Source organism: Dermochelys coriacea, chromosome 6 (assembly GCF_009764565.3).
Source record: "Dermochelys coriacea isolate rDerCor1 chromosome 6, rDerCor1.pri.v4, whole genome shotgun sequence".
Taxonomy (NCBI): Eukaryota; Metazoa; Chordata; order Testudines; family Dermochelyidae; genus Dermochelys; species Dermochelys coriacea.
This window is the reverse complement of record NC_050073.1, coordinates 64,376,317-64,400,414: the sequence shown is the minus strand read 5'-3', so window position 1 is coordinate 64,400,414 and position 24,098 is coordinate 64,376,317. Positions and strand designations below refer to the sequence as shown.

General features: G+C 43.4%; 1 protein-coding gene across 7 annotated transcripts in view; it reads left to right on the top strand.

Annotated features, from left to right (window-relative positions):
• Positions 1 to 24,098, top strand: part of STARD9 (StAR related lipid transfer domain containing 9) — a 184,268-nt gene that overhangs the window by 14,795 nt on the left and 145,375 nt on the right. For all 7 annotated transcript variants that reach the window (XR_006282342.1, XR_006282341.1, XR_006282340.1 and 4 more), the window contains exons 2-3: positions 6,332 to 6,401; positions 12,457 to 12,573. Coding sequence is in view for 4 of the 7 variants with exons in the window: in XM_043517537.1 (XP_043373472.1) it covers positions 6,332 to 6,401; positions 12,457 to 12,573 (187 nt within the window). In the remaining 3 variants the exon portion in view is untranslated. The remainder of the gene's footprint in view (positions 1 to 6,331; positions 6,402 to 12,456; positions 12,574 to 24,098) is intronic.

Below are 24,098 nucleotides of genomic sequence, written 5' to 3'. Positions count from 1 at the left end.
CAAGTGTGGCATCAGGGTCCCCGCTTTCACCCCTGAGGTCTGTCTACACAGCAGCTGGGAGGTGCAAGTCCCAGTACAGGTAGACAGCCATGCTAGCTCCACTCTAGTTGGTGCCTCAGAGTGTGGCCACAAGGGCCACATTTGTCATGCATTTGTGGCAAGCGGGGGTGTAAACCTATCCTGTGCTAGCTGGCCATGCACAAACAATATGTCTGTACTAGAAACGCCACAGTGGCACAGCTGCAGGCTATAGCATAGACACTGACTACGATGACAGAAGGGATTAGATTTCAGAGTAGCAGCCGTGTTGGTCTGTATTTGCAAAAAGAAAAGGAGTACTTGTGGCACCTTAGAGACTAACAAATTTATTTGACCATAAGCTTTCATGAGCTACAGCTCACTTCATCGGATGCATTTGGTGGAAAATACAGTGGGGAGATTTAAATCAATGAGGTAGTTGCTAGGTCAACAGAAGAATTCCTGCATCAGCCTAACGGTGTCTACAGTGGTCTCTAGGTCAGTTTGCTTACGTTGCACAGGGTGTGAAATTTTTCACGTCTGAGTGGACACTGCTGTTGCGCACTAAACGTGCCCTCATGCTCTTTAATCTACTCCCGTTTTAAAGCAAAGTGCACTATGGAACTTTTAGTGCGCGGCAGGAGGATCCATATGGACGCTTCGTGTGCAGCAAGCTGGTACGGGGTAGATTTATGCCCCAGCTTCTGCAGACTAAGTATTTGTTTAGACAAGCTCTTTGTATTTATCCTAGCTGCTGGGGTAGTTGGGTGAGTAAGGCCTGCACGTCTCTCCCTTGGCAGAGTCTTCTGCTGAGGTGGTTTTGGTGGGATTCCTAAAGCAGTGGATCTTGGAGTTCACACCCCATGTGGATGAAAGGGGTAGCTCACCCCTCTCAAAACTAAGATTTCATGCCCTTTACAGGCACGGGGAGACATCACTGCATTGATTATGCTCAGTTCACGTTTTCAAGCTTTTTTCCATTACCATGAGGCTAGATAGTTTTCATTTAAAAAAAAAAAAAGTCTGATGTAATTACATAACTGTAGGAGCTGGAGGCTTAGACATGAGTCTATAGTCTGTGTCTTATTCTAGCCTTGCTCCCACCCTTTTTTTTGTCCTCAGTGTGTAAAATAAACCCTTTTCCACATGTGCTGGATGTCAGACTAGTGCAAGTTACAGTACTGTGCCATTTTCTAGCTAACTTACACTATCATTTACACTACTGCAGAATTTGACCGTGTGTGTCTTGGTTTGCTGCCTGTATCTTATCAGAACTCTACCTACTGACTTGTTAAGCAAATGTTTTCCTTATGATCTTATCAGAATCAATAAATTCAGGTGTTTGGTTTGACACAGGGGTGGGCAAACTCTTTTTGGTCTGAAGGCCACATCAGGGTCTGGAAATTATATGGTGGGCCATGAACGCTCACAAAATTGGGGATAGGGGTATGAGAGGGGATGAGGGCTCTGGCTGGGGATGTGGGCTATGGGGTGGCACCAGAAATGAATTCAGAATGCGGGGGGGGGGGGCTCCAGGCTGGGGCAGGGGTGTGAGGGAGGAGGGTGAGGGCTTCGGCTGGGGGTGTGGGCTCAGGGGTGATGGGTTTGGGGTGCAAGAGGGTGCTCCAGGCTGGGACCAAGGGGTTTGGAAGGCAGAAGGGGGATCAGGGATGGGGCAGGCTCTTGGGGCACGGGGTGTGTGTGAAGGTTCTGGCTGGGTGTGCAGGCTCGGGTGGGGCTGAGGATGAGGCGTTTGGGGTGCAGGAGGGGGCTCTGGAGGGTGGGAGGGGGATCAGAGATGGGACAGGCTGTTGGGGTACGGGGAGTGGTGAGGGCTGTGCCTGGGGGCGCGGGCTCTGGGGTGGGGCCGGGGATGAGGGATTTGGGGTACAAGATGGTGCTCTGGGCTGGGATGGAGGGGTTCAGAGGGCAGGAGGGGGATCAGGACTGGTGCAGGGGATTTGGGTGCCCGGGGGGGGCGGGGCTCAGAGGTGCAGGCTCAGGGTGGCATTTATCTCAAGGAGCTCCTGGAAGCATGTCCCCCTCTGGCTCCTACGCAGAAGTGCTGTCCCGTCTGCAGGTGCCACCCCCACAGCTCCCTTTGGCCGGGAGCTGAGGGGGTAGTGCCTGTGGACAGGGCAGCGTGCAGAGCCACTTGGCCGTGCCTCTGCATACTACGTAGGAGCTGGGGGGGAGGAGGGGTCATGCCCGCTGCTTCCTGGGAGCCGCACGGAGGAGGGCAAACCCCCAATCAGCAGGAACTGAGGTCTGGATTAAAAGGTCTGATGGGCCAGATGTGGCCTGCAAGCTGTAGTTTGCCCACCCCTGGTCTGACAGATGGCAATTAGACTTGAATCACAGAGTTTTATGTAAACAGTTCTTACTGTAACTAATATATCCATGTTGTATGGTTTTATTTGACATGGTGTGTTGATACTGAAAGCGCAGATCTCAAGCACACACTTACTACTCAGGTTGCTTTGTTTTGTCGTGCAATCTTCTGTAAATATTTTTAAAGTTATTTTCCCTCCATCAAATTAACTATAATACTTTTTGCCCATTAAGCTGATTTTAAAAAATCAACTGTAAACTAAAATATAGAGGGGGGGGGGAAAGAAAAGGAGTACTTGTGGCACCTTAGAGACTAACAAATTTATTTGAGCATAAGCTTTCGTGAGCTACAGCTCACTTCATCAAAAAGCTCACAAAAGCTTATGTTCAGATAAATTGGTTAGTCTCTGAGGTGCCACAAGTACTCCTTTTCTTTTTTGTGAATACAGACTAACACGGCTGCTACTCTGAAACCTAAAATTTAGAGGTAGCTGTTCTTTTTCAGTTTGTCTCCTAATACTTACACTTGGTGCTGGAAGATGATGGTTTTCATAGGTTGCATCTGTGTTAGAAGGGCCCTGCAACAGTTCTCAGAGGCTTTCCTTCAACAGAGTGCTAGGGGAGCATGTGCAGTTGATGCAACTGTTGCACCTTTTAAAGAGGGTGAACTGGGCTAGTGAATGGTTGGTAAGAAAGTGATGTGAGCCCCTTGCTTCCCTCTCTGGGATTTCTAGTGTCTCTGATGCTGTGTGATGCTTGTCTTCCCCACATTCTCTTGTGCTCAGAGAGCATAAGGTGCAGGTTTCTGACTGCTTGGTTTGCAAAGTGTGAGAGGTTCCCTGTGCCCACAACTATCACTTCCCTGAATTACTGCACAAGAATAGGAGTACTTGTGGCACCTTAGAGACTAACAAATTTATTTGAGCATAAGCTTTCGTGAGCTACAGCTCACTTCATCGAAAAGCTCACGAAAGCTTATGTTCAGATAAATTTGTTAGTCTCTAAGGTGCCACAAGTACTCCTTTTCTTTTTGCGAATACAGACTAACACAGCTGCTACTCTGAAACCTGCACAAGAATAGTTAGACTATGGCCCTGAAAGTGCAAATATAAAAAATGTTTTAAAAATTTGTTAGAAACTTTTATATTAATAGTATTTTGTACTTCCATGTAGTACCTTTCCTTTAATGATCAGAAAAGTCTTTACAAACCATTGAGTTGCAATATCCTTGTGTGTTATGTCTCAGTTTATAGATAAGAGAGAAAACTGAGGCGTAGAGAAGTGAAATGATTTGTCTAAGGTTGTGACACAGATCTCTTGCTTTTTCCTCCCATACTTTAACTATAAGGCATGCTCCCTTTACCAATGTTCATCAGTTTATGCCTAAATAGAAGCATATCATCTAGCAACTGTTTATAGGATTAGACTGTGTGGTGGGTAGAGAAGAGGATTTAGAGTTAAAAGAACTTGAGTTCTATTTCTGATTGCAAATGACTTGCCATGTAACTTTGGACAATAGTGCTTAACCCATTTGTACTTTAATTTCTTCTTCTGTGGAATGGGGATAATTACCCACCAATGAAAGTGGTACTTTATGTATGCAATCTGCTTTCTTTTGAATTTTTTTCTTTGTTTTCTTATTCTTTACTGTAGTTTGAAGAGTCTTTATTTGGAAAGAGTAAAATTATCATTTCTGCTGTATCTAAACAGTTTTGCTTTGGTATGGGAGAGTATGTCATGGGTTCCAGGTTACTAGAAAATTTGTCTGTTCTTAGGGCTATATACAACCCATGTGGAATGAGAACAGTGAATTTCACTTATTATTTTGATTACATATTTATATCGTTGCAGTTCCCAGTCAGGATTAGGGTCCCGTTGTCCTAGGCACAATACAAACACATATAAAGAAACTGAGGAGCTCCTGCTCTAAGCATAGTTTGTGTAGCTCTTCTGTCTTCCTCACTGTGACGAGGCGTACCAGGTCCTTCATGGGCCTCCTCCTAGAGGCCCTGTGGTCCTACCACATCCTGCCCCAGGAAAGAAACAGCAAAGGCGGGTTCTCCAGGCCTGTCTAATTGGCTGCTTCTAGGCAGCCTCTCTAGAGCCTAACAGGTTCAGATAAAAGGATCCGCAGGGCCTGCGAGCAGCTCAGTTTGTGGCTGAGGCCAGATGGCAAAGTAGGGGTTCTGCTCTGGCCACCAGTGTGTGACAGGCTGCACTTTACAGCTGTGGGAGAGAGGTCCTGAGAACTGTAACCTGCCCCATAAAGGGGGTACAGCTTATTTAAAAGCCTGAGACAGGCTAGATTCAAAGGGCCCAGAGACAGGGCTGAAGACACTAACGAGGGCACATGATACTCCTCGTCAGGGCATAAATTCTCATAGAGAATCTCTCGGATCCCTGATGCTGCCCTCAACAATCTATTAAAAACTCCAGGGGGTTTGACATTTTTTACTGGAACTCTGCTCTTCTTTGAACCTTTTGTTAACCCTGGAAGGGATTAATAGTTGACTATGTGACTGGGCTGGAGGGCTGAGCCACTAAAGACCTGCCTAATGAAGTCAACAACCTACAGGGGATGCCAGGAGGATAAAAGATTGAAGTGCCCCACACAGCCCTTAGAGGAGGAATGCACGAGAACTGAATGTCCCTGTCACACCCTCTCATTTCTGGGTCTGTTTTTAATCTTTGCCTGCCAGGTCCATTGGCCTTCATTAAACAAACTTTGTTCTTATAGTCCTTAAGACGCAAAGACAGCTAGAAACCCAACTAATATATCTTAAACAGAGCTGGGAACAAACAAGTGGCATTTAGCCTTTCTGTTCCTGTGTCCTTCCACAGTTCTCAAAGTATTGGCTGTTATTGAATGTTGTTTCCAAGTGGCATATTATTTAGGTGAATAGCTGGTTAATAGGGTAAAATGGGTTGAGTCTTAGCATAGTTCTCTGGAGACTGCTGAACATCTTTTGAGTAGAGGATGGAATAGTGGCTAAGAGGACTATGTTAACATTAAAGTCCTCATTAGCAGGTTAGTCTGTCTATCTGAGTGACAGAAGGTAGGAGGGAGCAGCTAATTAATTCCATATTGAGGTTACTACTAATAGCAGAAATTCAGTTTTAATGTAGAATAATTGCAGTTTTGTTTTTCACATTCTAATATCTTAAAAATGGCTGGCTGGAATGTTGCCAAACAAAACAACCCAACCCCTCCCACCCCCCCAGCTTCCCAGTACCCTACCTCTGAACTGTGAACGAACATGAGAGATCATGCACAGGCTGACTTTTTCAGAAGTGCCTGAAACACAGGGTCTGAAAGAACCTCCTTAGCTTCAACGAGTAATCCTACTAGGTGCACAGAAATAGTGATTTCGCTCTAACCCCACAACCTTTTTAATTCTAGGGTAGTTGTAACTTAAGGATGGCAGAAGTTGGCTGTACATGAACACAACTTCCATTGAAGTGAATGGGAGTTTTCCTTGAGTATCAAACAGCCATGTTTGACCCCTAGCAATTTAAACTGTTTCTCCCTGATGAAACATTCTAAACTGTGAAACAAAAAGTCCTGAAATGTAATGTAAATGACCTTTAGGATATCGCTGTCAATTTCGTATTGTACGGTAAAAATAAAACATACCGCAATATCTCTCTCAAAGTATAGTTCGCTCAGCTTTTATAAGAACATCTGAGATAAATTCCAAACAGTGTAAAATACTTATTTCCTTAGTTGTGGCTTTTAAGACGTGTGCTGAAACTTTTTCATGAGTCTGGTGCTCTTTGCTACTTTTTCTGACTGTAAAGACACTAGACAATAATTTCTTGCTGCCATGAGGGAGTTTTTATAAACTGGATTGTCTGCCTGTGTTAGAATTAATCATACAAGTTGCTCTTAATTATAGTAGTGCAAGCCCATAAATCTAATATTTAATACAAACCTTTAGTCTTTTTCATATTTTAACTGAATTTTTTTATCTGTTGTTTCCAGAGAGAATGCAGAAGGGGGAAGAATAGTTGTAGAAGTTGATGAAAAAGTGGCAAAAGTCAGAAACATAAAGGTAAGTTTGTTTTTTTTTTTCTTCTGCTTCTTAAACTCTGATGGTTGTAGAATAATTATGAAATGCTGTGGGAATGTATAGCTGTATTTTTAGTTGGCCATTGGATCATCCAAAAAGCAAACTTAAAAATAAAACAGGAAGGAAATATTAAGAAAGAATCTTTAATTGGCACAGCTATGGCGTTGTTTAGAATTGCCATGAACATCTGTGTTTTTGTAAGATAAAGAACATCTAGCTGTGCTTCTCTTACTTTCTGTTTTCTGTATCTATCAGAGCCTCAGTACTGTGGCTGCATGCCATTGTTCAAGCCTGTCAGTAAATTGTTAGTAACAGTAAGATAATCACAAAATCCCAAACATCTGGATAACTTTCTCTTTCCTTTTCTCCTTTCTCCCACCATTTGCAGTCAGATGTGATTGCAACTAATGTGTGAAATTGAACAAAATGTATTCAGCCACAGTTAAGGCTTTGATGGGTGGCTAGGAACACTGAGAATTGATTTACTGCACCCTCCTTCCTTTCCCTTTGGGATTCTTGGAGGCTACCTGCATGGGACATGAGAACCAGAGCTGTGTTTAAGACCCTGAGGCTTTTAATGCTGCTATGCTACTCAGTAAATTAGTAAAATGGGACCAAAGTCTGTGTTTCCATGCTCTTTCCTCTTCAAAAGGCAAATGAATGAGATGTAGAATAAGCTAGGTAACTGTGGGAATTCTAAAGGACTCATGTTTTCTTGCTTGCTTGCTTTTTTGTTTATAGCTGCATGTCAGCCCAATTATATTAGATGATTTGTTCAAGAGAATTAGTATTTTAAATTTCTTAAGAGGAAGCTTGGCACAGATGAGATGAATAGACTTATACCTTTTATCCTCTTGTTCTGGTTGCTAATCTGGGCTCTATCGTGTTAGGATAGCAATTGATGGTGCTCAGCAATGCGAGAGATGCCAGAGGGGGAAGTTACTGCTCACCTGCTGTACATTTCCTTTCTTCATCATGTATAATATTATGGCCCCAATCCTGTAAATTGATCCGTATGGGCCAACCTTGAGTCAGTTTGGCTCTGTGCAGGTGCAGGGCTCTCCCCATGTGGAACAGTTTGCAGGATTAGGGCTAAAGGATCTATGGTAGTATTTCCTTTTTCAGCACTTTAAAGTTTTGCACCTAAAACTGACATAGCAGAAGACCGTAGGACTGTAATTCTAATTTAAATCTAATTTAAATCTTTGAATAACCATTGCTCTTCTACCCTCTAAAATAAATCAGATTAAGATTTCCTTGCCTACTTACCTAGGGACACAGGGACCTAGAACTGAAGCAAATTGAGCTAATGTCAGTAGTCTAACATTTGTTTCAACAATAGAGCTTCTGGTACCTTATAAATATTTGGTTCCCTTCATTATGCCTATTTGAAAATAAGTGAGAAATTATACTGGTAATTTCATAAGGTAATTAACGTAAATGTACAGACTGAGCAAATAGGAGGTCACAATAAGATGGCACAAATGTTGAGGAGTTTGCAGAGACCAGGTGGTTCTTTGTAGATTTTCCATTTTAATTGTTTTACTGATTGGTTATATGCATCAAACATATTCCAGATTCTCCTTGCAGTTCTGTCTTCAAGAATGACCTGAAGTGTGTGTTGCAAGTTTTTAGAGTCTTAGTGAAAGGATTCCTCTGGAATAAGCCTAGAGCATAGATAGATAGTAAAATGGATGAAAAGCTTAGCAGGTTATAATGCTCAGCTAGGCTACAGCATTGTTAACAATCAGTATATTTAATATTAGGTCATTTTAGAGAGGTTTTCTGTATATATGTTGTGTTCATTTTTGTGTGTCAGAGAAAAGACAAAAATAGCCTTAAAGCTTAGCATGTGCACTCATAGTAGTCCATGTAAACAACTTCTCTGGTAAAGAATTATCTGGTGATTTGAGAAGAATATCTTTTGAAGGCAGAAAATATGCTACAGATCAGACACGTAAATATCACAGGTTAGTCAGGTTAAGCTAGTAGGCCAGGATTTCCAGAAGTGACTAGAGAGTTTGTATGTGTGCCCAACTTTGAAACAACTGAAAGAGGTCGGATGTGCAGCGTGCAGGTGCTCAGCCCTTTCTGAAGCCTGCAAGAAAAATGGGAGCTTCCTCACCACGTGCCTCAGTTGTGTGGTGGATTGTTCCAGTGGTCCCTTTTCTCCCCAGCCATTATGCCTTCTGTCCCTTTTGCCTTCTTGGGGGAGTCTGTGACAATCAGGATAGTGTTGTGGGGATCTGGGGATTAACCTAGTCTAGATTCCCTGCTTGGATTTATCAGGCTCATCTGGGAGTCCCTCCCAGAAATGATAATGACTACTAAGAAGCAATCTGTAAGCTTCAGATATGCAACTGAACCTAGTTAGATTGAGATTTTGAGAGAGAGCCATGAAAGAAGTACTATGCTTAGGAACAGAGGGATGGAGGGGCTTGCTTACCAGAAGTCTAGCAGGGAGTTCTGGAGCCATAAGAGCTGACCTGTGTATATTTTGTTTGGTATTTCAAGACTGTTAAGTTTTATGAAGGGAGAGACATTGCCTTGTCTACATACCAAAGTTTCATTGCTTGTAAATATACCAGTATGTTAAAGTGGTACAACCCCCAATGTGGATACAGTTATCAGTATAAAAGTGCTTTATATATGCTAGCAAGCTATTCCTGTACAAGAAGAGAATAAGCTATAGGTATATAAGGCACCTATACAGCAGCATAACCATTTCCACACTAGGGTTGTACCAGTATAATAATTTAGGTTTGGAAAAAAAACCCAAAACCCAATGTACCCCTAATAAAAATAATTTTATACCAGTGCACAAACTGTGTAGCTGAAACCTTTATGTTAATAGGGATTTCTTTTGGTAGCCTGTCACTTGGATTATAAAACTGAATTTGCAGAGATAAAGTATTCATTTTATCTTGTTGCAATAGGTGGTCAGGGCTCCTATTTAGCCACAATCAGCCACTGCAGAAAACAGTGGAGAGCTCTCTTTTGGGTTACAGCACTTATAAGGCTTCTGAATAAACCTCATTTATTGAAGATAATCCTTTTGAATTAACTGATCAATAGATTAGCTTACATTTTAACACTAGCCAAAGGAAACAGTTGGAGTTGATTCAACATGACTAATTTAGAATCATGTGGGTTTCTCCATACATGACGTCCTTTTTCATCTAAGGATAAATGTACAATCGCCCCCCCCGCCCGCCCCTCCCCCACAGAGCAGCAAAACTGCTGTTAGCAAAGAGGCTCTTTTAGATGGCCTTGTATAACAATTTCCCCAGTAATCTCCATAAATTATGATACTTAGCATTTACAGTGCTTTTCATTCATAGATCTTAAAGGTAGCTAACCGTTATCACCATTTTTCAGCCATAGTGGCTAAGTGACTTGTTAATGCGAAATTTAGTGTTCCAATTAATAGTGAATTTAACTTTTTTTTTTTTGACTTGTGCTGTTATGAGATGTCAAGACTGCTAATTCTGTTGTTGCTAATTGTCAGTGTTACATATGGACCCACCTATTTCTGGCTCATGTGTGACTCAAGGTTTCCTCCTTTGATATGGGAAGAGGAAGTGAGTGGTGTTTGGGTTTTTGGAAAGTGCCTTGCCCACTTGCTTGGTGCAAACAGAAACAGCATCTTGTTTGGAATCAAACAATGACTTGTGTAGCAAGATCTGTTTGATTTCCTTAACTTCTTGAGTCACCTTTTATGAGAGTGATTATTATTTTTACAAAGCCATAGGCGTACATGGCACTTCACAGCTCAAATAAAAAGACAAGCTCCTGCCTTAAGAGTTTACAGTCATAAATATTAAACCTGATTCTGCAGTCCTCATTCACAGGAGTAGTGTTATTGACTCTTTAATGAAACTTTACGAAATCCTTTAAACAGCTTTTTCTAATATCAAGAGACTGACCCCACCTCCAAGCTCTTGCAGGGGGAGGAAAGTGTGTTTAAAAACAGATTAAAAAATTCCAGGAGGCGTTAGCCCATTCTTTGCACAGATAAATTTAATATATAGCATCAGACTTCTTAGAATCAGAGATGAAAGCTCAAACCATGACCAAGGTTAAAATATGTATTGTGATAGACCCAGGCCAGTTGGGTACAGCAGAGTAGCAGAAGGCAGATATACGGGCCACTGGATTAACAGTTTTCTGTTCCCTGACTATCCAGAGCAGGGGCGGCTCCAGGCTAATGAGAACACCTGACTCCAATTAACCTGCAAAGAGTCAGGTGAGGCCAATAAGTTAATGTGACCACCTGACTCTAATTAAGGCCCTTCTGATAATATGAAAGTGCTCACTCCAGTGAGGCAGAGAGGAGTCAGGGAGCCAGAGGAGAGGAAGTGTGGCTGAAGGGCTGGTTAATGAAGACACCCTTAAGTCATTAGCCCTGAGGTAAGGGTGAAGAAGGGAGAAGCAGGAGAGCTGTGGTGAAGTGGACCAGGGAAATGTAGCAACTGTGGCAGTAAAAGGTTGGCTGTCATTAGCTGCTACCATTAGGGTTCCTTGGCTGGAACCCGGAATAGAGGGTGGGCCCCAGTTCCCCCCCAACCCACCACTACAGAAACCCCTCCTGGGAGGGGAAAACAGGCCCCTGTCAGGATAGGAGGCTAAACTGTTTAGGCATAAGGCCATAGGAGCAACAGAGACTGTGGAAATTCTCTCACCAACCTCCATTGCTGGCTTATGATGAAAAGGGCTCAGTAGACTGTATCCCTGGCCCTAGAGAGAGAAGGGCTACGTGGAGGGTTGCAGTGAGCCTCTGAAGCTAGCATAAACCACCTGGAAACGCGGGACCCAAGGAGACAAGGTTGGAGCTCTGCCACTGTACGTATTTATATATTTTTAGAAATGATGTAATTATAAAGTAGCACAGGGAAATTTTGTTCTGATTAACTGATGGCTGTTTAAACTAAAGCTGTACAGACCAATATTGGGTATGTTTTCACTTCAGGGATAGCCTTGCCCCAACTTGCTGCTTCTCCACACACAAACTTCTCACCTGTATTTAGTGGTGCTTTCAACCTGGGCTAATTGGCATGTCTGTGGGTATGGATTAAAACTTTGTAGTGAGGACTCTAAGATAAACCACTCAAAAGTTGATAGTCCTCCAGTGCCTTCCCAAAATTCTCCATGTGTGCCTGGAAGGGACAGGCAAGTTCTTCTACAACTTAATATGAAAGAATTGTAGAGAAGCTCAGCTTACTGCAGCCCAAAAGAGCCATGGGATATGCCCTTCCAAATCCTAATGACACATACAGATGAGTGTAGCACTAGTGAGGTTGTAGTAATTCGGGTATGGCTACTCCCACGTGGGCTAGGCTAGGTGCTTAGACCTGAATGCCAGTCACCCTAGCTACATTTTTAGTGAAGACAGGTATCCTAAATGAAATACTTCAGTAACAAAAAGAAGTAGCTCCAGCCTATGCTATGTCTGGAGGGTTTGGTTGTGATTACTGGTTAATGAAAACTCAGGATTTGCTCTGGGCACTTTGTAATTCATAACACACTGAAGGAGGAGAACTGATAAACTATTAATACAGCAAGGAAAAGAAGGAGAGTAGATAAACTTGTGGTTAAAGCGTAATACTAGGAGTTGGGAGATGTGGTTCATATTTCTGGCTCTACCATAAACATAGTCATTTAACCTCTGGGATTTGGGTTCTCCATCTGTAAAATGGGGATAATGCTTTCCCACCTAAAATGGACATTGTGAGGATTAAATCAGTGATGCTTGGAAATCGTTGGATGGAAAACTCTTAAGTGCATTGTACTTTTTTGAAGTAGGAGAGAAGTGGTGAATGAACTGCTCAGTGAAAGTTTTACTAGCAGCTTTGTGATGGATCCATCCATATTTTTTCTTTGACTTTTGTGCAAGAAAATGAAAGTATGAACTAGGAGCCATGAATATTTGTGTTGTGAGAAGGGGAAAAGTATCCTGGACAAAGTTTTTAAATTATACTCTTTGGTAATCCTCAAATTCAAGTGCTCTCTCTCTTCCCCCCACCACCCCCCCATTCAGGTAGACAATAGGCTTGAGGGCCCGTGGGACACAAGAGAGAAGATTGTGGCTTTTGGCTTTGATTTCTGCTATTGGTCAGTTGATCCTGAAGATCCTAAATATGCATCTCAGGAAGTGGTGAGTAATGTTTCAATTCTCCGTGTGTGTCCTGTTTTCTCCTTTATTATTTTGTTTGGTGGGGAGGATATAAACCCTCAGTAATCAAGTTTGAGATTCTAGTGTTTGATTTATTTTTCCTAGGACCGTCTTTTTCTTATCCTGTTGATGATATATCAGTACTGTATCCCCAGTGTGGTAATATCACAGTCCTTAATTTAAAATAAAAGTACTGGAGTACTCTTTGTACTAGTTGATAGATATCACTTTGACTGTGTCATCAGCTTTCTGATAAGCACTCGTGATCTGAAAAGACAAGAAGCTTGAGGGACTCCAGTTAAAGCAATGAAAAATAATTGGGGGTCAGATTCTGGAGGGAGAAAATGATGGTACTCTATATAAGTGCTGACCACAATCCCAAACTTAGTCCACAGAATCAGAGTAGCTCGATGTTGCTACTGAAATCATCAGCAATGAAATGAGATTTTAAATTGCAGCAATAAACTTCCATGTTAACACCGTATTGTCCTGAACAATACCAGATTAACTGAGTTTTTAATTAAAGAGTCAGAAATATCTCATTACCAACCAGCACTCTTCCTAGTTTGATAGTCCAAGGTTTGTTTGGTTAAATTCAAAGGTCATAGAGATATGTGTATTTAAAAAAAAAAAAAAAAACAAAAATGATGAGGTTCACTTTTTTTTTTTCAGTAACCCAGAAATTCTTATAAAATGACAAGTAATTTTGGGAAAACAGCCTCTACTTTCTCTGGACATATCCTATCTGTGTGCGTTCAGTGTTTTATCTGCTGATAGTAGTGATTAAAACATGTTTTTCCTGCTCTTTGCTACTGATAGACTTGAAGAGCCAACACATCTAAGAGGTTGCTATATCTGTTTGATCTTGTCCATCAGTAGCATTGTTTACTAAATTCCAGTCATTATACCTGTGCAGGCCTGTTGAAGACAATAGTCACACAGGTGTCACCAAGGACCAAATTAGCCCTGCAAAACCTGTTTTATTGGTGATAATGTGCACAGTACCTAGCTTTACTCTGAGTCTATGCTGACTTTGCAAAGTGGCAGTTACAAAAATTATGGATCTGCTAAGGAGAAACCTAGCACAACGGTGGGAGGAGGCTATTGGGTATTTCTTTGCAGCTCCTTGATTCACTGGGTGGCTCTATGCTGGTTGAAGCTCTAACCCAAATTAGAGCATCCTGACAATTGTGACAACGTTTGTCAGCTTGCAGTGGTCCCCAAAAAACTGTAATCCAGCTAAGGATAGCCAGAGCGCCATGCCTCTAACATTCTCCCTGTCCGCCTGCTACAATCATAGAATCGTAGGACTGGAAGGGACCTCGAGAGGTCATCTAGTCCAGTCCCCTGCACTCATGAGGGGACTAAGTATTATCTAGACCAGTGGTTCTCAACCAGGGTTTGGTCGTGAGCTGGTTTCAGGGGGCTGTAGGACCCCACGGCTGAAGCCTGGCACTCCAAGCCCTGCCCCCCCCATGGGGCTGAAACCAGGAGTAGAGCCGTAGGGTAACCTGAGCCCCAGTGCTCCTCCCTGCCCCCCCCATGGGGCTGAAACCAGGAGTAGAGCAGTAGGATACCCTTAGCCCCAGTGCCCCTCCCTGCCCTCAGGGCTAAAGTTCCAAGCCCAGCACCCCCCATGGGTCTGAAGCCCTGAGCCCTGGCATCCCAGAGGGGCTGAAGGTGGGAGCACAGCCATGGGGCTGAAGCCCAGATCCCTGGTGCCCCTGTGAGTCTAAAGCCCAGAGTCCCAGCACCCTGCAGGGCAGAAGCCTTACCTACCCCCAGCCCCGTCACCCTGTGAGGTTGGAGCCCTGAGCTCCCCTCCATCCCCAGCACCCTGCGGGACTGAAGCTCTCGGCTCTTCCCCACAGCCCCGTCACCTCTTGCCCAGTGGCTGAGGTCCAGAGCTCTGAGGCCCCCCTCCCACTTTGGCTGAAGCCATGAGCCCTAAGGTTCCCCCCCACTCCCTGCTGGGCCCTGGAATTCTTATAGCATGGGGGCAGGGGCTCAGAAAGATAAGGGTTGAGAACCCCTGATCTAGACCATTCCTGACAGGTGTTTGTCTAACCTGCTCTTAAAAATTTCCAATGACGGAGATTCCACAACCTCCCTAGGCAATTTATTCCTAACTGTCAGGATGGTTAACTACTGGAAGTTTTTTCTAATGTCCAACCAAACTGTCCTTGCTGCAATTTAAGCCCATTGTTTCTTGTCCTCAGAAGTTAAGGAGAACAATTTATTTCCCTCCTCCTTGTAACAACCTTTTATGTGCTTGAAAACTGTTATGTCCCCTCTCAGTCTTCGTTCTGCAGACTAAACAAACCCAATTTTTTCAATATTCCCTCATAGGTCATGTTTTTTAGGCCTTTAATCATTTTTGTTGCTCTTCTCTGAACTTTCTACAATTTGTCCACATCTTTCCTGAAATGTGATGCCCAGAACTGGACACAATACTCCAGGTGAGGCTTGAGTAAAGTGGAAGAATTACTTCTTGTGTCTTGCTTACAACACTCCTGCTAGTACATCCCAGAATGATGTTTGCTTTTTTTTTCAACAGTGTTACATGCTTGACTCATACTTAGCTTGTGATTCACTATGAGCCCCTGATCCCTTTCTGCAATACTCCTTCCTAGGCAGTCATTTCCCATTTTATACATGTACAGCTGAAGTTTCCTTCCTAAGTGGGATACTTTGCATATGTCCTTATTGAATTTCATCCTATTTACTTCAGACCCTTTCTCCAGTTTGTCCAGATCATTTTGAATATTAATCCGATCTTCCAAAGCTCCTGGTATTGTCTGTGAACTTTATAAGTGTATTCTCTATGCTCTTATCTAAATCCATTGGGGTTAAGTGGTGAGGTGGAACAAGAGCTGGGTCAGCTGGCCACATGCCACTATTTTCCAGGGTGTTTGCACTATCAGAGAAGTATTGAGGTGCAGGAATGCATCAGAGAATCTGACTCCTAATCTTTTTCTGTTTGAATTGAGCACTTGATATAGGTAAAGGTTAAACAAAGAATCCAGGTTGCCTTTTTACAAGGTGCCTATTCAGAATAGAGCCGCACTTTAATTATTGTTAGGGGAAAGATTTAAATATGAAGGAATTTGGAACTGATAAGGTGTTATCTGGGTTATAGTCCCCAGATCTGACCCTTGGCAGAGCTGCTTTAATGTAGTGCTCTTAATATATTCTCATATTAGTTCCTAATATAATTAGGGTTGCGAGTCTATCTGTGGGCTCATTGAGTAAAGAAACTTCACCTTTACTTGCAAATGGAATGGGAGATGGAGTCATAGAATATCAGGGTTGGAAGGGACCTCAGGAGGTCTAATCCAACCCCCTGCTCAAAGCAGGACCAATCCCCAACTAAATCATTATTTCCCTCCATGCCTTTCCACAGATAGGGAAATTAAGCCATTAAGAGTTCACTTGCTCTTTCTCCTGAGTGGCTGGATGGTGAAGGCAGCTACCATTCTGCTCCTAAAGAGGAGAAAGCCCAGTCAAAGATTACTGAAAACCTGTAATCAAAGTAGGGCGTTTTGGCAGCCGAGGAAGTGTGGAGGCAGTAAAAGCAAAATGTCTTCTGCATCTGCCTTTTTCTCTAAAATGGTTAAGTGAACTTTGCTTCTACTTTAAGGATTAAAATTTGATGAGATATGTCTCATTCATCAGTGTTGTTTTTCCCCCTTCAAATTGACCTCTCCAACAATTAAATTGGGCGGGAAGGAGCTTCTTTTCTGTGTGCCTTGCTGTGAACACAGACTTCTGTTTCCTCTCGTCTTTATAACAATACAATAAGAAACATTTTCTTGCTCAGAACTGTTATCAATGTAGTTGCCTTTCCAGCTAGGATGCCTTTGCATAAGCATTGATAAATACAACCCACTATGTCCTCTTTATCTCCACTTATGAAAGTTTGCCACATGAATTCAGCATTGGCCAGGGAAATAAAGTACTCTTCATTCTTCTAAAACAATATTACAAACAAAGGAAAGTTTAAAATGTACCATAAAGTGGCCTTGTGTAGTCACTGAATGTACCTGATACCCAGGACTAAAAGGTTGTTGGGTGCTGCTCCATATACCTGTTATGTCATTAGCAAGCCAGTGGAATGTCTGGCTTTTAAAAAGAACAACACTGTCTTTAGCCGCAAGGGAATGCCACGTGAAAGGGTTTAAAGATGGGTTGGTGCTCTGAAGGACATGGGACAGTGAGTGATTTTCTGTCACTTAATTCCCCAACAATTTTAGGATTTTTATAGCTCATGTAATATGTAGTTCATAAGGGGGTGCTGGAGAAATGTGCTTGCTTTTGTGAGTTTCAGACCCCTAATATTGTTTGAATGAAGTTCCTTGTATTTAATTCCATGTTTTAAATAGATACTCTATCACTGAGTACATACAGTTTCAGTTTCCTAGCAGCTTCCTTATTTTAGTGATATTATCAGCTACTAAAGGAATTAAATAACACTGACATACAGTAAAGCTTTCTTTTAAAAGTTTGCCTGCAATCACTGTATTTCCTTACAGTGAAGTCTTGTTGTGCCAACTGTTATCGCAGGGGCTTGGTTTATTAGCTGAATGATGAAAATACTCTACCTTCAGGGATCTTTCTTGAGAATACTGTCTCTTAAAAAGCTGTGTCCCTTCTTGTCTTCTGGATGAGATGTCAAAACAAGTTCCTAACAGCTTCTAGTCATTATAGAGATCCAATGGCAATGATAGAAGTAGGGGTATACATCCATGTATCTAGGCCAAATTCCAACTCTTTCAATTTATAATCTGCCTCTGTAAATTTCTTCTGCAGTTACCCTTGTATGTGCTATTCATTTCAGGTCCTGTTTTATTAAACAGTTGCTGTGTTGTGCTCCAGAGATGGCTACACTTCATAATATTACTATATATTCGTGTATCGCCTACTTGCTTCACAGGTGGTTTTGAGAGGCTTAAGGTGTGTCTACACTTCCATCTGGGGTGTGTGATTCCTAGCATGAGGAGACCTACTCATGCTAGCGTTCATGGAGCTAGCGTGCTAAAAATAGAATGCAGTTGCAGTAGCATGAGCTTGGGAGGGGCTAGCTGCCCCAAGTGCATTCCCATCAGAGATGCTAGGTATGAATTTAAGGTGGCTAGCCCCTCCTCCTGCTTTTGCCACATTCTGTTTTTAGCATGCTAGCACAGGGTTGGGCAAATTACGGCCCGTGGGCCACATCCGGCCCATCAGACCTTTTAATCCAGTCCTCTGCTCCCGCCTGGGAGTGGGGTCAGGGGTTTGCCCCGCTCTGCATGGCCCCAGGGGAGCAGTCAGCATGACCCCCCCCCCCCTCCAGTTCCTATATAGTATGAAGAGGTGCGGCCAGGCGGCTCTGTGTATTGCCCCGTCCGCAGGCGCTGCCCCCACGGCTCCCGGACAATGGGAGCTGTGGGGGCAGCGCCTGCGGATGTGGCAGTGCACGCAAAGCCGCCTGGTCGTGCCTCTGTATAGGAGCCAGACGGTGGACGTGCTTCCAGGATCTGCTTGAGGTAAGCACCGCACAGAGTCTGCACCCCTGAACTCCCCCATCCCCTCAATCCCAGCCCAGAGCTCCAGAGCCTGCACCCCCAGGTAGAGCCCTCACCCCCCCATAACCCAACAGCCTGCCCCATCCCTGATCCCCCTCCTGCCCTCTGAGCCCCTCGGTCCTGGCCTGGAGCACCCTCTTGCACCCCAAACGCCTCATCCCCAACCCCATCCCAGAGCCCGCACCCCCAGCCAGAGCCCTCACACACATCCCTGTCTCAGCCTAGAGCCCCCTCCTGCACTCTGAACTCCTCATTTCTGGCCCCTCCCCAGAGCCTGCACCCCCAGCCAGAGCCCTCACATCCCTACCACCAATTTCATGAGCATTCATGTTCTGCCATACAATTTCCATACCGTGATGTGGCCCTCAGGCCAAAAAGTGTGCCCACTCCTTTGTGCCCAGCTCGATGAAAGCTAACTCTGGTGTCTCCTCAAGCTAGGAACTGCCCCCCAAGCTCCACGTGTAGACATACCCTTAATTTGATAATGCTTCTGTAAAGTGCTGTAAAAACCTTGGATGACAGTTGGTAGAAAGTGTAATCTTGATATTTGAAAAACACTCTCAGCTGTGTTCCTTTCCTGACTTGCATTTGTTAAACTGTGAATAGTTGTCATCCACGGTAGAATCTTAACCACAATATTGATTACTCTTAATAAGTTTGTGTTAATGTTCCCTTCATCTTTTTTTAATTTAAGAGATGGGAAAAGTATGCTATGTGTTGGGTTTTTTTTTGGTTTTGTTTTTTTTGTTCCTTGGTTGAGGGGTGAATAGTATAAGCTATTACTGTTTGTAATATGATACATAAACCTGAAGAGATGTTAAATGACACAAGGGAGAAAACACTCAATATCCACATGTCATAAATATAAAGGGAAGGGTAAACACCTTGAAATCCCTCCTGGCCAGAGGAAAAACCCTTTCACCTGTAAGAAGCTAAGACAACCTTGCTGGCACTTGACCAAAATGATCAATGAGGAGACAAGATACTTTCAAAGCTGGAGGGGGAGGGGGAACAAAGGGTTTTCTCTGTCTGTGTTGCTTTTGCCGGGACCAGAGCAGGAATGCAGGTCAGAACTCCTGTAAAAGTCAGTAAGCAATCTAGTTAGATATGCATTAGATTCTGTTTTGTTTAAATGGCTGATAAAATAAGTTGTGCTGAATGGAATGGATATTCCTGTTTTTGTGTTTTTTTTGTAACTTAAGGTTTAGCTTAGAGGGATTCTCTGTTTTGAATCTGATTACCCTGTAAGGTATTTACCATCCTGATTTTACAGAGGTGATTCTTTTTACTTTTTCTTCAATTAAAATTCTTCTTTTAAGAACCTGATTGCTTTTTCACTGTTCTTAAGATCCAAGGGTTTGGGTCTGTGTTCACCTATGCAAATTGGTGAGGATTTTTGTCAAGACTTCCCCAGAAGAGGGGGTGTAGGGCTTGGGGGGGATTTTAGGGGGAAAGATGTTGCCAAGTGGGTTCTTTCCCGGTTATATTTGTTAGACGCTTGGTGGTGGCAGCAATGAAGTCCAGGGGCAAAAGGTAAAATAGTTTGTACCTTGGGGAAGTTTTAACCTAAGCTGGTAAAAATAAGCTTAGGGGGTTTTTCATGCAGGTCCCCACATCTGTACCCTAGAGTTCAGAGTGGGGGAAGGAACCTTAACACCACATAGCATACTTCATGCACTCATTTAACAAAAAGAAAAATGACATCACATCTGCAAGTGCTTATGCCTTTTAAAAACATAAGTGTGGTTCTTAAATGTAATTTTATTTTTAATATAGTGCTCTATATTTTTATTTTTCAAGGTGCTGTTCAGACAGTAACTATTTTTCAGAACTGAGAATAGAACCCAGTTTTCCTGAGTCGCACTTTTGTGCTCTGACCATAAACTATCTTACCTTTCCAAAAGATGGTGAGGTTGCTCATCATTGTCATTCTGAATTTAAAAAAAAAGAACTAACCTTTTATCCATTGAAAGAAGAGCCTATTACTACCATGCTCTCTTAAGTAATTATCTTCGCTGAGATGAACCAGAGGCTAATGTTAGGAGAGGGTTGCTGGTTTCAGTTATAAGTGATCCTGACTACTTAATTCATGACCTGTTCTTTTAGTCCAGCAGTTGAGGGAATAGATATGAACCAGAGTTTGTTTTAATTTCCTTACCTCCTTTTATGGGTGTGACATTACACTCCATATGTTAATGGAAATACATTATATTTACACTCATAAGTATAATTGGAATATGCTTTATGCAAAGGTAAGTTATCATTACAAATCTTATCTGAGTGTGTTCATCCTATTTGTATGAATGTATCATTCTTGTATCTGAAGCTAGAAATACGAAGTGTTACTCTGAAGTCCTATTGTAGTGACGCAAAGTGTGGGCCATTAATGGTGGCTTGGAATCTTGATGGCTCCCATTAACTAGGACAATTGTTTGTAAATGGCTCTGTTTACTTATAAGCCTTCCTGTATGCCAACCAGCCCCAGAAGAATGCAGACTAGGGGTCTTACAGGACATGGGATCATTTCACATGATACTGGAATCCATTTTAAACCTGGTGCTTTTCCATTTAGATGGAGGGGTGGGAACCCAGAGAGACAAAGGATTCCCGCCTTGGGCCAAAGCTATAAAAAGAGGTGGAGTGGAACAAGGGGGCTGCAAGTAATGAGAAATCCCCTAGTTACCACCTGAGCTGAACTAACAAGGATTGTACCGGGGAAAGGATTGGGACCAGACTAAAAGGGAGTCTAGTCTGTGAAAGAAGCTTATTGGAACATCTCTGAGGGTGAGATTTACCTGTATCCAGTTTCTTAAATGTATTAGGCTTAGACTTATGTGTGTTTTGTTTTATTTTGCTTGGTAACTTACTTTGTTCTGTCTAGTACTTGAAACCGCTTAAATCCTACTTTTTATACTTATTAAAATCACTTTTGTTTATTAATTAACCCAGAAAGAAAAGGAGTACTTGTGGCACCTTAGAGACTAACAAATTTATTAGAGCATAAGCTTTCGTGAGCTACAGCTCACTTCATCGGATGCAATTAACCCAGAGTAAGTGATTGATACCTGGGGGAGTAAACAGCTGTGCATCCATCTCTCTCTCTCTCTCTGTTATAGAGGGCGGACAATTTATGAGTTTACCCTGTATAAGCTTTATACAGAGTAAAACTGATTTATTTGGGGTTTGGATCCCATTGGGAACTGGGTGCTGGAGATAAGTGACTTGCTGAGCAGTTTTTGGTTAAAGTCTGCAGCTTTGGGGGCCTGGACTAGACCTGGGTCTGTGTTGCAGCAGACTTGCATGTCTGGCTCAACAAGGCAGGGTTCTGTAGTCACAAGCTGACAGGGAAAATAGGCTCAAAGGTAGTTTCAGCACATCAGGTAACAGTCCCAAGGGGGTCTCTGTGACTGAACCTGTCACAATGGGGAAAAACTAAACTATAATTTCTTCAGTGATTAGGCTTCACTTGTGGATTTGATAGTAATATTTTGAACTCTGTAGTTCGCTCCTCCTTTTGGAGGATATAAAAGTGCTTTACAAAAAATAAGCTTCACAAAAGTCCTTTGAGGTATATCAATATTTTGCTCCTTTTACAGATGATTTAACAATCAAAAGTGGTCTCCAATTTTGGTTGCTTCAGTTTTTGGGTGGCCAATCTGAGGCCTGATTTTTCAGACGTGCTGGGTACCTGCAGCCACTATTGACTCTGGATTGAGTTGAAGGTTTCCAGCTGCTTTTACAGATGGTTAAGGCACAGGTTCAATTCCTGTTGCCACCTTAGATGTTGCAAAGAAGAGTCAGAATGCCTGGAAAAGCAGAAGCAATGGTAACTACTACTACTAGGGACTGTTCCTGTGTAAGAGGAGGAGAAGACTCAAGAACTATCCTCTGAGATGAGTCATCAGTGGGGGGCAGGAAAGGAGACATCCCTATGCCCAATATGCTGGAGATTATCTGGATAAGAGGACCAGATGTCTGGGCAGCATGCCCAGGGAAGAGTCTGTTAATAGTGTATCTGGGAGTGAGCCTCCCTGCCCAGGCCCACAGACTCGGTGGGGCTTGCCCTAGTGTGCTAAAAATAGCTGTGTAGATACTGCTTCGATGTTGCAACTAAGGTTGGAGGTCAGGCTCTTAAATCCAGGGGCTGGGCTCAGCAGCTTGCTCCCAGATTCAGTGTAGATATACTCCAAGGGTCAGGGAAGCATGTACAGGGGAAAAGGAGGACCAGAAATGAAGTGAAATGAAGAATAAAGGGAAACCCATTTTTCTTTTTCAAAAAATGTAATAAAAACAGCTAAAATACATGCATACTTTCCTCATCTTACATTTTCCATATAAACAATTGCTGTAGCTGCCACAGGGATATTGTGCAGTTGGAAGTGGGAGGTGTCTTTTGAGATGTGGTTATACCATGGAAAAAGTTTGAGAACCCCTTTTCTAACCGGTATACCACATTCCTTCTCCTTCTATACCTACATCTGATATTGCTCACCTGGGGCAAACCATGTTCTCTTGTCTGTGGGCTCAGTAAGCCTTGATAGCTGCAGAACTAGTGTGATTGCATGTGGGAGGAGCCTGCACAGATGCTCTGTACCCCTGGGTAGAGAAGCACAGTTCCACAAGGTCTCCCTGCACTCCCATGTGAAGGAGTTCTTTGGGGATAGTCCTAGGATGGTGATCCATGACTATGTAGATCCAACAGCCAAAGCCCCTCCCAGCATAGGGGGAAGTAACAGATGGAGCAGCTACTGCCCATTCTTTAACCTCTGTGAGCCTCCCAGGCATGCAACTTGAATAAACAGGATGTGCATTGCATTCAGGCTTTGACTACTGGAGTGAGAGGGGAAACTAGCTAATTGATAGAGAACTCTTTAGAGAGAGGTAAAAGGTGTTCTCAGATCCAGCCTAAGAGCTGTGGTTTACCCACCCCTGCTTTAGCCTGTACCTTAGGATGGACCATCTGGCTCTGGTGCAAAGCAGTACTGTCCATGGGCCAGATGGTTTTGTATGTGAATGGGAGTCTGGTTAGGGGAATATGCAATTAAGGGCCCAAGTTAACTCTGCAGTAAAGACAAGCCCTTGTGGTAACCTCAGTTGGTAGTTACCCCAGCGTATTTCTAGGTAGAATGGTAATCTCTTTTTTTGGTCAACACTTTTGTGGACTTCAGAATTTTCTTTACAAGTGGAATATGCAGTCTTCCACAACAAGAATTTTAACCTTTAATATTACATTTCTAAGTAATGAACACTCCATCCTCCCTTGAGTTACACTGGGGATGAACTTGGCCCGCACAAGATAAGTATTAGAAATATTTAAGTGTTAGGTTCTTAATGGTTATTGGTGATTATAGGTAAGGCTATGTTTTAGTAAAAGTATTTTTAGTAAAAGTCATGGACAGGTCACAGGCAGTAAACAAAAAGTCATGCCCTATGACCTGTCCATGACTTTTACTATATACTCTTAACTAAAACGTGGGCTGGGGGGCTGCAGGTGGTCTGGAGTGGGGGTTGGCCAGGGGTGGTGGGCTGGGACCCTCATGGGTGCTGTGGGGGAGGCAGGCTGCAGGGCTGAGCCCAGGATCTGTGCCAGGAACTGGTGGGATGGGAGGGGTGTGGGCGGCAACACGCAGCCTGGGACCCCTGCTGGTGGGGGGGGGACGTGGGCGGGGGCACACAGCCCTGCACCCCTGCTGGTAAGGTGACCAGATGTCCCCATTTTATAGCGACAGTCCCATTTTGGGTCTCTTTCTTATATAGGCTCCTATTGCCCCCCACCCTGTCCCAATTTTTCACACTTGCTGTCTGGTCACCCTACCTGCTGGTGGGGGTGTGGGTGGTGGCGTGCAGCCTGGGACCCCGGCTGGTGCTGGGGGGGTAGGGCCATGGACCCCTGTTGTTGCTGGGGAAGGGTTGGTGGGGCTGGCAGGTTCCCTACCCAGCTTC